Consider the following 12,626-nt stretch of genomic DNA (forward strand, 5'->3'; position numbering starts at 1 on the left):
ATCAGCCGATTGCTCTCAAGGAGCAGACTTCATTGGAGAAAATCTCTTTGGGTGCAGAAGGTCCCAGGGTCAATCCCTGGCACCTTCAGCTAAAAGGAACAGGTGGCAGGTGATATGAAAGACCTCCACCTGAGACCCTGGAGAGCCACAGCCAGTTTGAATAGACAAGGCTGACTTGGACGGATGGGAGTTCTGAGTCAGCAGAAGGTAGCTTCACGCGTTTGTGTCTGGGTAGGTGATTTGGAACAAGATTAAGGTGCCTATTCTGAGGTCACTGATCTGGAAACAGCTGGTCTAGAAGTCCACAGTCAGAGACCTCAATGGACACAGAAAAATAAGGCACAGAAACAGTCTTTTGAATGGCCAATCTTTTTGTTTTATGAAGTCTGAAAATTTGTAGTATTCCTGATTGAACAGCTCTTACAAAATCACCAGCAGGAGACATTGGAGGACATGTATAGTTATCATATTTAGTTCAGGAAATTCCTAATGTTTTCAAATAGTCTCTTCCCATGTTGTGATTGGCTCAACTGGAGACCAGTGAGCCCATTTCCTCCCTGACTGCCTCCTGACCAACAGTTAGACAGTTAGAATTATCTCGCTTCACTCTTCTTTCCAAAAGTTGTTTCTCTTCTCAATAAAACTATTTATTGTTAAACAGCCAATGCTCTGCTCCTACTTTGAAGAATTGGTTTTTATACCCTGCTTTTCACTACCCAAAGACTCTTGACACGGCTTCCAGTCGCCTTCCCTTCCTCTCCCCACAACAGACACCCTATGAGGTAGGAGGGGCTGAGAGAGCTCTGACAGAACTGCTCTGCGAGAACAGAACTACCAGGAGTGTGACTGGCCCAAGTTCACCCTGCTGGCTGCACATGGAGGAGCAGAGAATCAAACCCAGCTCTCCAGATTAGAAGTTGCCACTCCCAAGCAGCGCACCAAGATGCAATGGAAGAGGGATGGAGTCCGTCAAGGAAGCTGCGACCCACACTCTGCAGGATCTGAGGAAGACTGTTCAAAGGATCAGCAAAAGGATGGAGGATGTAGAGCAGGGGTAGTCAAACTGGAGACCTCCAGATGTCCATGGATTACAATTCCCAGGAGCCCAGCGAGCTGGCAGGGGCTCCTGGGAATTGTAGTCCATGGACATCTGGAGGGCCGCAGTTTGACTACCCCTGATGTAGAGGATGGAGCAGAGTTGTTCTCTCTTGCCCCAATCAGATCCAATGGGATGAAATTAATTCAAAAGAAATTCCATCTAACCATCCGGAAGAAGTTCCTGACAGTTAGAGCGGTTTCTCAGTGGAACAGGCTTCCTCGGGAGGTGGTGGGTTCTCCATCTTTGGAAATTTTTAAACAGAGGCTGGAGAGCCATCTGACGGAAAGGCTGATTCTGTGAAGGTTCAAGGGGGTGGGCAGGTGACAGTAGATGAGTGATTGGGATGTGAATGTCCTGCATAGTGCAGGAGGTTGGACTAGATGACCAAGGAAGTCCCTTCCAACTCTGTTATTCTATGATTCTGTGAAAAGTGGGAAGCTACTTGAGGGCACTTCACCCACACAAACACACGTTGCTTCTTCCCTACAATAAAACTGCTATCTGGATATGCTTTGACTCACAACAGACATTCTCACTTGGATGAGATTAAATTGATGCCTGCCTATGAGGGTGTGGCACCCTACTATTGAGCGCACAAAGAGTTGGCTGCAAGACCTTTGTTAGCTTCTGCGGTGTCAAAAGCCTCTTGGTTGTTTGGCCTGCACGGCATTGACACCCAAAGGGGTGTCAGGTTACAGTAGATGAGCGATTGGGATGTGAGTGCTTTAGGATGCTTAGGGCTGATCCTGCGTTGAGCAGGGGGTTGGACTAGATGGCCTGCATGGCCCCTTCCAATTCGATGATTCTATGATTGTCCTGCATAGAGCAGGGGGTTGGACTAGATGACCCATGAGGTCCCTTCCAACTCTATTATTCTATGATTCTATGATTCTACGATTCTCCCTCTGGAATTTGCCTTCTTAAGCCATTGAAAACTCTCTCTAATTAGGTGGCAAACCTCTTGTATCTAATGAATAATTAACCTAATTAAGAGGTTCTCTCTTTGTATTTCTTCACAAACCCTCCAAATACCTGCGTAAAAAATCTGATCCAATTAACATGAAAGGCACAGATCAATGAACAGCTGTTCCGCCCAACATTTCCGTGTCATTTTCATACAAACTGTCTTCCTGGCATGCTTCCAGTTGACAGAACGTCGGCATTTCCCCAGAAAACCTAACTGCGGATTGTCTTTCCACCAAACTGGGTCAAAACCATGATAAAAGCGAGAGCAAAAACCAAAAGGGTAAAGGATAGAAACCACTTCTAGGTATCTAGGAGTTCTAGCCAGGAACCCAGGAAGCAAGAAAGTCACCTTCGCCAAGCCCAATTCTCCCAGTTTAGTGAGTGGAATAAAAAGTCCCCATCTACATCATAGGATAGCAGTGAAGATTACAGACCCCAGCCGGTGATCCTGAAGAGCCAGTGTGGCTCAGGGGTACAGCCTCTGCTTGGCCTGCAGAAGGTCCCAGGTTCAATCCCTGGCCTCTCTGCTAAAAAGGAGCAGGTAGAAAGGGATGGGAAGGACCTCAGCCCCGGGGAGCTGTTGCCAGTGTGCATGCACAAAGCTTTCCTTGATGGACCAAATGGTCAGATTTAGTACAAGGCAGCTTCAAGAGGGCGTTCCGTCAGCTGGAGGCTCAAGAGGTCTTTTGGTTGCATCACAAAGGACATGGCCCCTCCTGCTCAGTGCTGCCTCCTCCAACTGGCTCTCCGGGGTCTCAGGCAGAGGCCTTTCTGATCACCCCCCGCCTGGCCCTTTGAACTGGAGATGCTGCCAGGGATTGAACCGGGGACCTGCTGCATGCCAAGCACAGGCTCTTCCATTGAGCCACAGCCCCTCCTCAAAAGGGATAAGGAGTCATATGGACACTATATTGACCTGTCAGTCCACCAAAGGTCTACTCAGACTGCAGCAGCTCTCCGTGGTCTCAGGCAGTGCTCTTTCCCTTCACTTACTTGAGAGCCGGCTTGGGGAAGTGGCTAAAAGCAGCAACCTTTAATCTGGAGATCCAGGTTTGATTCCCCACTCCTCCTCCACATTCAGACAGCTGGGTGACCTTGGGCTGATCACAGTTCTCTCAGAGCTCTCTCGGACACCTTACAGGGTGTCTGTTGTGGGGAGAGGAAGGGGAAGTTTATTGGAAGCCGCTTTGAGACTCCTTCCATTGGAAGAAGTGGGGTACAAAACCACCAGCTCTTCTTCCGACAGCAATGTCTTTTAACTGGAGATGCCAGGAGTTGAACCGGGGACCTTCTACAGGTATCCAGAGACTTGTCTGCTCAGTCCCCAAGGGGATGGAGTTGAAGGGGTGCAGATGTGGGTAGGGGAGCAGGTAAAGCCAACTTTCCCTTGCCTGATACTCCTCACTTGCAAACTTCCTTCTCCAACATCCACAGCTTTAAAGATCTCCACCAAGGATTTCTAGACTTCACCCTGCTGTAGAACCTCCATTTTGGCCCACGGAGATATTCCTGCCTACAAATCATACATAAATATTTGGCTTTCAGTCTTTTTGCAGCGGATGCTATAAGTCTGTGAAAGGGAACCTGCGGGGTGTTTGTTCACTTCCTCGCTCAGTTTGGCACAACTCAAGCTTCTTGCCATCGGGTGAATTCCATTTCTGGATTTAATTAGCCCCCCAAAGCAACCGCCAACAATTAAAATGCAATTTCCCCCCTTAAGTATTCTTTCTGCCTCATCGCTCCCTTTTCAGGCATCCGGGTGCTCTTTAGTCACAGTTCCAGAGCGACAACGCTCCTGGGTGTAGAGACCATTGTGCGAAGTCACAGGCAGGGGAGGAAGCATTTCCGAAATCTGAGGACACGGAAGTGTTCGTGTGGATCGGTCTATAGACATGCAGCTGGATTGCTTCAGTCATATGCAAAAACATGTTTTTTAAAAATGTATGGCAATCTGAAACTTTCCATTGAATGCCAAATGTTATACACCATGCAAATCACAACAGGAGTCCTGCCAACTTTGGGGGTTGGGGGGAGAAGTCTAGGGGGTGGGGTTTGGGCAAGGGAAGGGCCTCGGGGGGGGATGAGTCCCCCCTCCAAAGCAGCCATTTTCTCCTGGGGGAGCTGATCTCTGCAGTCTGGAGAGGAGCTATCATTTGGGGAACCACCTGGTGGATGAAGAACTTCCGGACAGAACAGTTCCTCAGAAGGAGGTGGTGTGTTCTCCTTCTTTGGAAGTTTTTAAGCAGAGGCTAGATAGTCATCTGACAGAAATGCTGATCTTATGAACTTAGGCAAATGGTGAGTGGGTGGGCAGGAAGGGATGTGCCAGTCTTTGTTTCTTGTGGCCCTTTTCTTCATTCCTGCAGGGGGCTGGACAAGATGACTCTGAAGGTCCCTTTCAACATTATGGTTTTATGGTTCTAGTCCTGGTGGATCTGGTTGTCTGGATGCCCTACTGGTTTGGACTAGCATCCAACTGAACTCTGCTGGAAAGAAGACCAGAGTCACCTTGGCTGGCCTACTTGGGCTCTTTAAGGTGTAGCTGAGTCCCTTTACTGGCTAGGAGTGCCATTTTGAACATCTAAGCCAACTGCCCTCAGTGGACTGAGAACAACGTTTGGTTGTGGCAAATGGAGTCAATCATAAAGAGACCAACCCTGCCACCCCATATCTATGCTGGTTTCTACTATTAAGTCCTCTGCCAAATCAGCCCGTATCATAATGCCCCTGCATAAACCCAGACCTGCAGTGATTGCAGACTGAGTCCTGGATCAGGTTTAAGGTGCTGTTCCTCTAGATTGGCTTGCTATTCCATCTATACCCCCACCTCTAGAGCGGTCTGCTTGGGGGACTAGGGAAATTTGGCCGCCAATCTTGTGGCTTGTAGGAGGTTATACAGCCTCAGGGCAAAATGAGGTTTTATAGAGGGGGGTTTTATGAGGTTTTTATGTTTGTAAGCCACCGGAAGTCTTTAGAAAGCAGTGGGATATAAGTTCAATAAATAAATAATAACAAAGCCTTTTAAGGCCTCACACAGTCTGGGACCTGCATACCTGAGGGACCACCTCTCTGAATACATCCCCCAGAGAGCTCCCCGTTCAGCTATCTCCAACCTGCTGGTCATTCCCGGCCCCAGAGAGGTGTGCTTGGGCTCAATCAGATCCAGGGCCTTTTCAGCCCTGGCTCCAGCCTGGTGGGATGAGTTGCTGTCTGAGGTGCAAGCCCTCATGGAGCTCCTGACGTTTCAGAGGGCTTGTAAGGGCTTCTGGCAGACATTTGGTTGAGGCTAGGGTCCACCGTCACCTCTACAAAGACCTTTTCCATTTTATGCACTTCCCTTCTGCCTCATACCAAAACTCTGATGCTGAACAAGAAAAGACTGGGAGAAGAAGCTCTTTTTTGTTTTTGTTTTTTGCTATCCTGCTTTTCACTACCTGAAGGAATCCTAAAGTGGCTCACAAACACCTTTCCCTTCCTCTCCCCACGACAGACACCCTGTGAGGTAAGTGGGGCTGAGAGAGCTATGTAAGAACCGCTCTGCATAAACAGCCCTAAGAGAACTGTTACTAGCCCAAGGTCACACAGCTGGCTGGATACGAAGGAGGAATGGGGATTCAAATGAGGTTCTCCGGATCAGAGTCCGCCGCTCTGTAATCACTTGAGGAAGACGTGAGGTCCAAAGAGTTTGCTGCTCTTACTCTTCCACAAGCATTTCTTCAGCTCCTCCTGGGCCAGCCTCTTCACTGTACCTGTGTGTCTGTCAGCCCAGGGCTAGCTTCCGGGGAGAACTGTGCAGTGAAAACAGGCTTGGTCTCATGCATAATTCCCTGAAGGGCAGGAAAGATCTGCTTATTAGTTTCCCGTCTTGGAGAGTTGAGGACAATCAACCTGGGAAACCTCGCAAGCAATAAATGTTATGGAAAGAGTAGGATTTGGGCACAGAGTTGAAACTCATCATATTCCAGGGCTGAATCTGCACGGAGCTTTTATTCCGATCCCACGTTGATTCAGTCCCCGCCGTCTACACTGAATGCGATTTCCATTTTGATTTTGGGCAATTTAAATTTTCCCTCTGCGACAAACAGGATGGATCCAGAGTGACCCTACCTTTCCCCCGCGATATCCTGGAGTGGATATAACCTTCAATACTTGAAAAATCGGCATGAGTAAAAGTGCAGCTCTCCGCTTGTCCCAAACAGAACAGAATCCACCTCTCTTCACCACCCCAGATCACACCACTCTGGCTCTCTTTCGATTCGGCTTCTCCCCTTTAGCTTGCAACTTGAATGGGAACTGGATCCACTTGAATAAATATAAGTTGACCTCATTTTTGTAATGTTCCTCTTGGGAGATTTATCTACTGAACTCAGTGTCAAACGTCTGGGACTGAACAAAACTATGCTCTATTGACCCAATCTCCTGAGTGTTTCGACCACTCTGATTTTGAGGCACCCCCCCCCTTCCCCATACCCATGGAGAGCAGATTAACAGTTTTGAATGGTCTCTCCTTTTCCTTGTGCAATTGAACACTAGCCGAACTCAGTTGGACCGAGGGTTGCCAACTTCCCTTGGGAAAGTCCTAGAGATTTGGGGGGAGGGGGGAGCCTGGGGAGGGGAGGGCCTGGAGAGAGAAACAGCAGCCCAAAAACCATTTTCTCCAAAGGAAGTTGTCTCTGCCTCTGGAAACCAAGTATCTTAAACGCAGTGCAGGCGCCCAAGTGCATTTCTAATACCATTCAAAAAGCTGTCTTGGGACAGGCCAAACAAATGGTCCATTGGGCCAAATACTCAGGAATGTTTGAGGTTGATCCTGTCTTGAGGGCCTGTTTGGCCCCTTCCAACTCTATGGTTCTGTGATTCTAGGAGCCTTTGCATTAATGGGCAGCAGCCAATCTAGGAGCCTTCCCCTGCCCCCATGGTGGCATCCATGGTGCCAAAGCACCTGACAATGCCTTTCCTGGGGCACACCAAGTGTGCATGGCTGGGGGGGGGGCTTTGTGGCCAGCAGGGCTTCTGATTGGCAACTGGAGATCTGATTGGCTGTCCCATTTTGTGCTGGGGAAGCAGGCCAAGAAGAAAGAAACAAACCTTCCCAACAGCATTGATGCTGGAACAAATGCCCTGTGTGAGGCAGGAAGAACACCAAAATGAACTCCAAATTAATCTGAGAATGACTGGATTGGCATGTCTAAAACCGCCCCTACTGGGAGTATAAATGGAGCAATCAAAGAAAATGTTGATCCGACCATTTTTTTTCCCTCCTGGCCGTGCATTCTTGTAAGAATCAAGACAACATATGGAGCAGCTGATGGTGGGTTTGGGTGATGTCAATCAGATGGCGGGTGCGGAATTATCAGCAATTATCAGACAAAAAATCATTAGAACTATATAAAAGAGATAACAGGGCATTCAGCTTAGTGACTGCGCCAAAAGATATCAGTTGCTGAGTAAGCATGAAAAAATATCGAGACGTATGCAAACAGCTTCAGAAATGTGCCCGACTACGAATGAGAAGAGCAGGAACCTTATTCTTAGAAGAGGGACTGCAGAAGGTTTTGTGTCCTGTGGAAAATGTCAAGAACAACTAAATCAGAGTCCAATAGCACCTTTAAGACCAACAAAGATTTATTCAAGGCGTGAGCTTTCGAGTGCTTGCACTCGAAAGCTCACGCCTCGAATAAATCTTTGTTGGTCTTAAAGGTGCTACTGGACTCTGATTTTATTGTGCTACTTCAGACCAACACGGCTACTCATTTGAATCTATCCAAGAACGACTAAGACACTCACAAGAGATTGGCAGTCCCGGGTGCGTCGCTGGGGTGGTCTGAAGCAACAGGACAAAGTGTGAGTCCAGGCAGACCCCTTGAAGACCACCTGAGTTTTATTCTGAGTAGAAGTTTTCCCAGGTAGGCACCTCTATTTATTTATTTTTCACATTTATATACTGCCCTCCCCGAAGGCTCAGGTACACAAAAGCTCATACTTGAAATAAAACTTGGTTGGTCTTAAAGTTGCCACTCGATTCAAACTTTGTTCAAGAGTCTGGCGGTTGCTTATTTGTTGGGAATATCAGGAAAACACTGCAGGGTGTTGGTAGGCAAAGGTGAGCAGTCTTGCAAGTTCAAAGTAGGGAGATGCAGGTGGATGACCGTGGTGGTCTGAAGCAGCAGAACAAAGTTCCAATCCAGGGACACCTTCAAGCCCGACAAATCCCTGAAGAAGTTTGCCTGCACATGAATATATAAAACTTGGTTGGCTTCACAGGTGGCCTGCCTCATCCCATCCCAGCGAGAGGGAGGCTCACCTCGTTTGTTTGATCATTGGCATTCACAAAGAGAGGCTTCCAGCCAGGAGGGAGGGACTGGCTGTCAATCGCATAGCTGTTATTCTGAGCCACAATGAAAGCTTGTCCGTTTATCATGTTCACAGCTGGTTGGTTCTGTCCTCTAGAGCAGTGGTCCCCAACCTTTTTATCACCGGGGACCGGTCAACGCTTCACAATTTTACTGAGGCCCGGGGAGTGGTAGTCTTTTGCTGAGGGATGTCACCAGTGGCTGAGCCCCTGCTCCACTTGCTTTCCCACCAGCGCCCCTGAATTCCTGCTGCCCACTGCGGGGTGCTGCCAGCAGCAGCTGTGCAGTGCCACGCCGAGGGGGAACCCCAGCCACGGCGGCCGCTGGAGAGCACCAAAGGGGAGCTGGCAGCAGAGTGGCAGGGCAGCCCCCAAAGCAGCAGCTGGGAAGGAAGACGAGGAGGAGCCGCGGCTCGGTACCAACTGATCTACGGACCGGGACCGGTCTCCGGACCGAGGGTTGGGGACCACTGCTCTAAAGAGGGAGACGAGCAGGTTAAGAACACAGAGAAGCAGCCGGGTTGGAGAGAACAAGGGGAGGGGGCATGAAAAGCAAGAGAAAAGACCACATTTAAGTAATGCTCCAGTACATGCAGAAGTAACATATTGCACTGTGCAAGGACAGGAGATCTTCGAGCATCATGAGTCTCCAGACTTCAGAGGTCACATCTCCCGGCAGCTTCGGAGGGTGGACTCTGTGGCATTACGCCCCACTGAGGTTGCTCCCCTCCCCAAACCCTGCCATCCTTAGGCTCCAACCCCACATTTCCAGGACTGAATCAGAATATCGACCTCCAGAAGACTCAGCATTGCCTCCTCAGACTGGCAGTAGCTCTCCAGGGTCTCAGGCAGAGGTCTTTCACAATGCCTACTGCCTGGTCCTTTCGACTGGAGATAGGACCAGGGACCATCTGCATGCCAAGCAGAGGCTCTACTACTGAACAGTCTCCCAAAATACTAGAACTTGAGGACATCCAAGGGAGCCGATGGGCAGTAGGGTCAGGACAACAAAAGGAAGGAAATACGAGTTGATGTAGAGAGTGATCAAAAAATGGAAGTCGCTGCCAGCAGTACTGACCACAGGCTTTCAAAGGGATTTGATAGATTCTAGAACAAGCCTATCGGTGGATGAACGATAGGGTTGTGAGTGTCCTGCATAGTGCAGGGGGTTGGACTAGATGACCCAGGAGGTCCCTTCCAACTCTATTATTCTATGATTCTATTCTATGAAACAAGCCCTCTCCTTGGTTCTTGTGGCTGCTGTCTCCTATGTGGAGATGCACACACAGCAGTGTCACCATACCTGTTAGCCATGGGCATTTTGTACGAGGAAGCGCCAGCAGTTAGGCCAGTGATGAGATTCCCCAGACTGATGCCGAAGAGAGGCTCTTGACAGTCACTCTCGAGAACCTCTCAAAATCACAAGATGTCATAGTCCCATTGTATACGGCACTGGTCAGACCACACCTGGAGTACTGTGTGCAGTTCTGGAGGCCTCACTTCAAGAAGGACGTAGATAAAATTGAAAGGGTACGGAGGAGAGCGACGAGGATGATCTGGGGCCAAGGGACCAAGCCCTATGAAGATAGGTTGAGGGACTTGGGAATGTTCAGCCTGGAGAAAAGGAGGTTGAGAGGGGACATGATAGCCCTCTTTATGTATTTGAAAGGTTGTCACTTGGAGGAGGGCAGGATGCTATTTCTCTTGGCTGCAGAGGAGAGGACACGCAGTTATGGGTTTAAACTACAAGTACAACGATATAGGCTAGATATCAGGAAAAAAATTTTCACAGTCAGAGTAGTTCAGCAGTGGAATAGGCTGCCTAAGGAGGTGGTGAGCTCCCCCTCACTGGCAGTCTTCAAGCAAAGGTTGGATACACACTTTTCTTGGATGCTTTAGGATGCTTTGGGCTGATCCTGCGTTGAGCAGGGGGTTGGACTAGATGGCCTGTATGTCCCCTTCCAATTCTATGATTCTATGAACCTGGATGAAAGAAAGTGACCTGCGATCAGCAGTGACTCCGAGGTGGGTTCTAGCTAGATGGATCACAGCATGCAAAGGGGACAGCAGATACTCCCTTATTTGTAAAAATTCATTCCCGAACCATATTGACAGCTTCTCTTCTTCAAAAATTAAGGGACAGGAAGCAATGTCTCCTGGAACAGCTTTTTTCTCACAAAGAGCAACAGTAATTAGGGAAAGTGCATGTGATCAGTTTCTCTATCTTGTGCATTCTAAAGGTGTCTTAGATTTAAAGGTCTGACTGCTTTTGGACCTTTGGCTGGCCACTCTGTGAGACGGGACACTGGACCAGATACCCACAGTGGTCTGATCCAGCAGGGCTCTTTTGGTGTTATAATGAAGACCTCAGCCTCTGCAGCCTATTGTTGACCTTCCAGAGGAACTGGCTGGCCACTGTGTGAGACGAAATGCCAGACTAGATGGACCCAATATTGATTCAGGTACTTTTCGGCTTATCCAAACCAAAGTGCCTGTCCCTACTAACTGATCCATTCCGCATTCATCCTGGAGGCAAGCCACAGCATCAGCAACAAGCACACCTCTAGAAGCCACTCATTCGTTGAAGATGAGAAAGCCATTGAAGATCTACCTTGACGAGCAAACGAATCACATTGTGCTTTAATCCACAGTCCACAGCAATGACTTTGATGGGATTTCCTCTGCCGTACACTTTGACGTCCTGTTGAAAAGAACACATGGAGACGTCACGCTGCCTCATGATGAATCAGATCCTTGGTCCACCATGCTAAAATCAGAGTCCAGTAGCACCTTTAAGACCAACAAAAAACACTCAAAAGCTCACGCCTTGAACCAATCTTTGTTGGTCTTAAACGTGCTCCTGGACTCGGATTTTATTGTCCTACTTCAGACCAACACGGCGACCCATTGGAATTGGTCTACCACAATTAGTCTTATCTACTCAGACTGGCAGAAGCTCTCCGGGGTCTCAGGTAGAGATCTTTCACATCATCTGCTACCTAGTCCTCCTAACTGGAGATGCCAGGGATTGAACCTGGGACCTTCCTCATGGAAAGCAGAGTCTCTCCCACTGAACCATGGCCATTCCCCTGATGTTTAACAAATATGTTTGGAAAAAGAAAAACAAACACATTTATACAACAGTGATGGAGATGCCCAGATTTGGATAAAAAGCAGGAAGCATCAAATCAGTCAATTATCAAAGTGTAATCATTTTCGGCATACTTGGATTGCTTTTGAAAAAGGACCATAATGCCCCCTAGGTATATACAGGTACTCCTATATCATGGATTGCTAATCATAGTGATGATGATGCCAATTGGTCATTCATAACTGTCTGGGCCTGACATAGCAGAAGCCTGGCTTAGACTCATGATGCACAGAATTGCCAGACCAGAGACAGCTTGGCGTAGTGGTTAGGAACGCTGACTCCTAATCTGGGGAGCCGGGTTTGATTCCCCGCTCCTTCTCCACATGCAGCCAGCTGCGTGACCTTGGACTTGCCACAGCACTGATATCGCTGTTCTGACTAAGCAGTGATATCAGGGCTCTCAGCCTCCCTTCCCTCACAGGGTATCTGTTGTGGGGAGAGGAAAGGAAAGGCAAATGTAAGCCACTTTGAGACTCCTTCAGGTAGAGAAAAAGTGGCATATAAGATCCAACTCTCCTTCAGATCAGGTTTCCCTTATTTTTTGGCATTTACTGATATTTTTTGCAGTTTAGTCTGAAAGACCATAAATACATTGTTTGTTTGTGTGACTCACACCCAGCTACCCTCCCAGATTGACTGCCCATGCCCAGGCCTCCAGGTATCCCGCTCATTCCCTATTATCATCAAAGGAACCACAAGGAAAGATGCTATATTTCAGCACAGACATAAGAATCCAGAGCCCCCTTGAAACCCAAGGCCATGGGCTAGAGACAGCAAAAGAATAACATAGCTAGCAATTAACAAGCTCACAACTTCCTCCATTCCCCCTCATTCCACTGCACAACAACCCAGAGCCCCACTCCAGCCGGAGCAGATCAGGTCACTGGACAACACCCTCCCTGTAACCAAGCTGAAACAATGGCATGGATAGGGTAGCCTATGACATCTTCGTTCCCTACACCCCATCAGTTGCTCACTCTACATGTGGGGATCATGTGACCCTAATATTACAGCAGTTATACCAGCTACCAGTCCACTCCTGAGCCCAATTTAAGGCC

General features: G+C 48.5%; 1 protein-coding gene across 1 annotated transcript in view; it reads right to left on the bottom strand.

Moving 5' to 3' along the window:
• CPS1 (carbamoyl-phosphate synthase 1) overlaps window positions 1–12,626 on the bottom strand; it is a 199,818-nt gene that overhangs the window by 106,186 nt on the left and 81,006 nt on the right. The window contains 5 exon segments of the mRNA XM_077324194.1: window positions 5,815–5,892; window positions 8,370–8,511; window positions 9,721–9,827; window positions 10,299–10,319; window positions 11,029–11,118. Of these exon segments, the coding sequence (XP_077180309.1) occupies window positions 5,815–5,892; window positions 8,370–8,511; window positions 9,721–9,827; window positions 10,299–10,319; window positions 11,029–11,118 (438 nt within the window).

Source organism: Paroedura picta, chromosome 2, assembly GCF_049243985.1.
Source record: "Paroedura picta isolate Pp20150507F chromosome 2, Ppicta_v3.0, whole genome shotgun sequence".
Classification (NCBI taxonomy): domain Eukaryota; kingdom Metazoa; phylum Chordata; class Lepidosauria; order Squamata; family Gekkonidae; genus Paroedura; species Paroedura picta.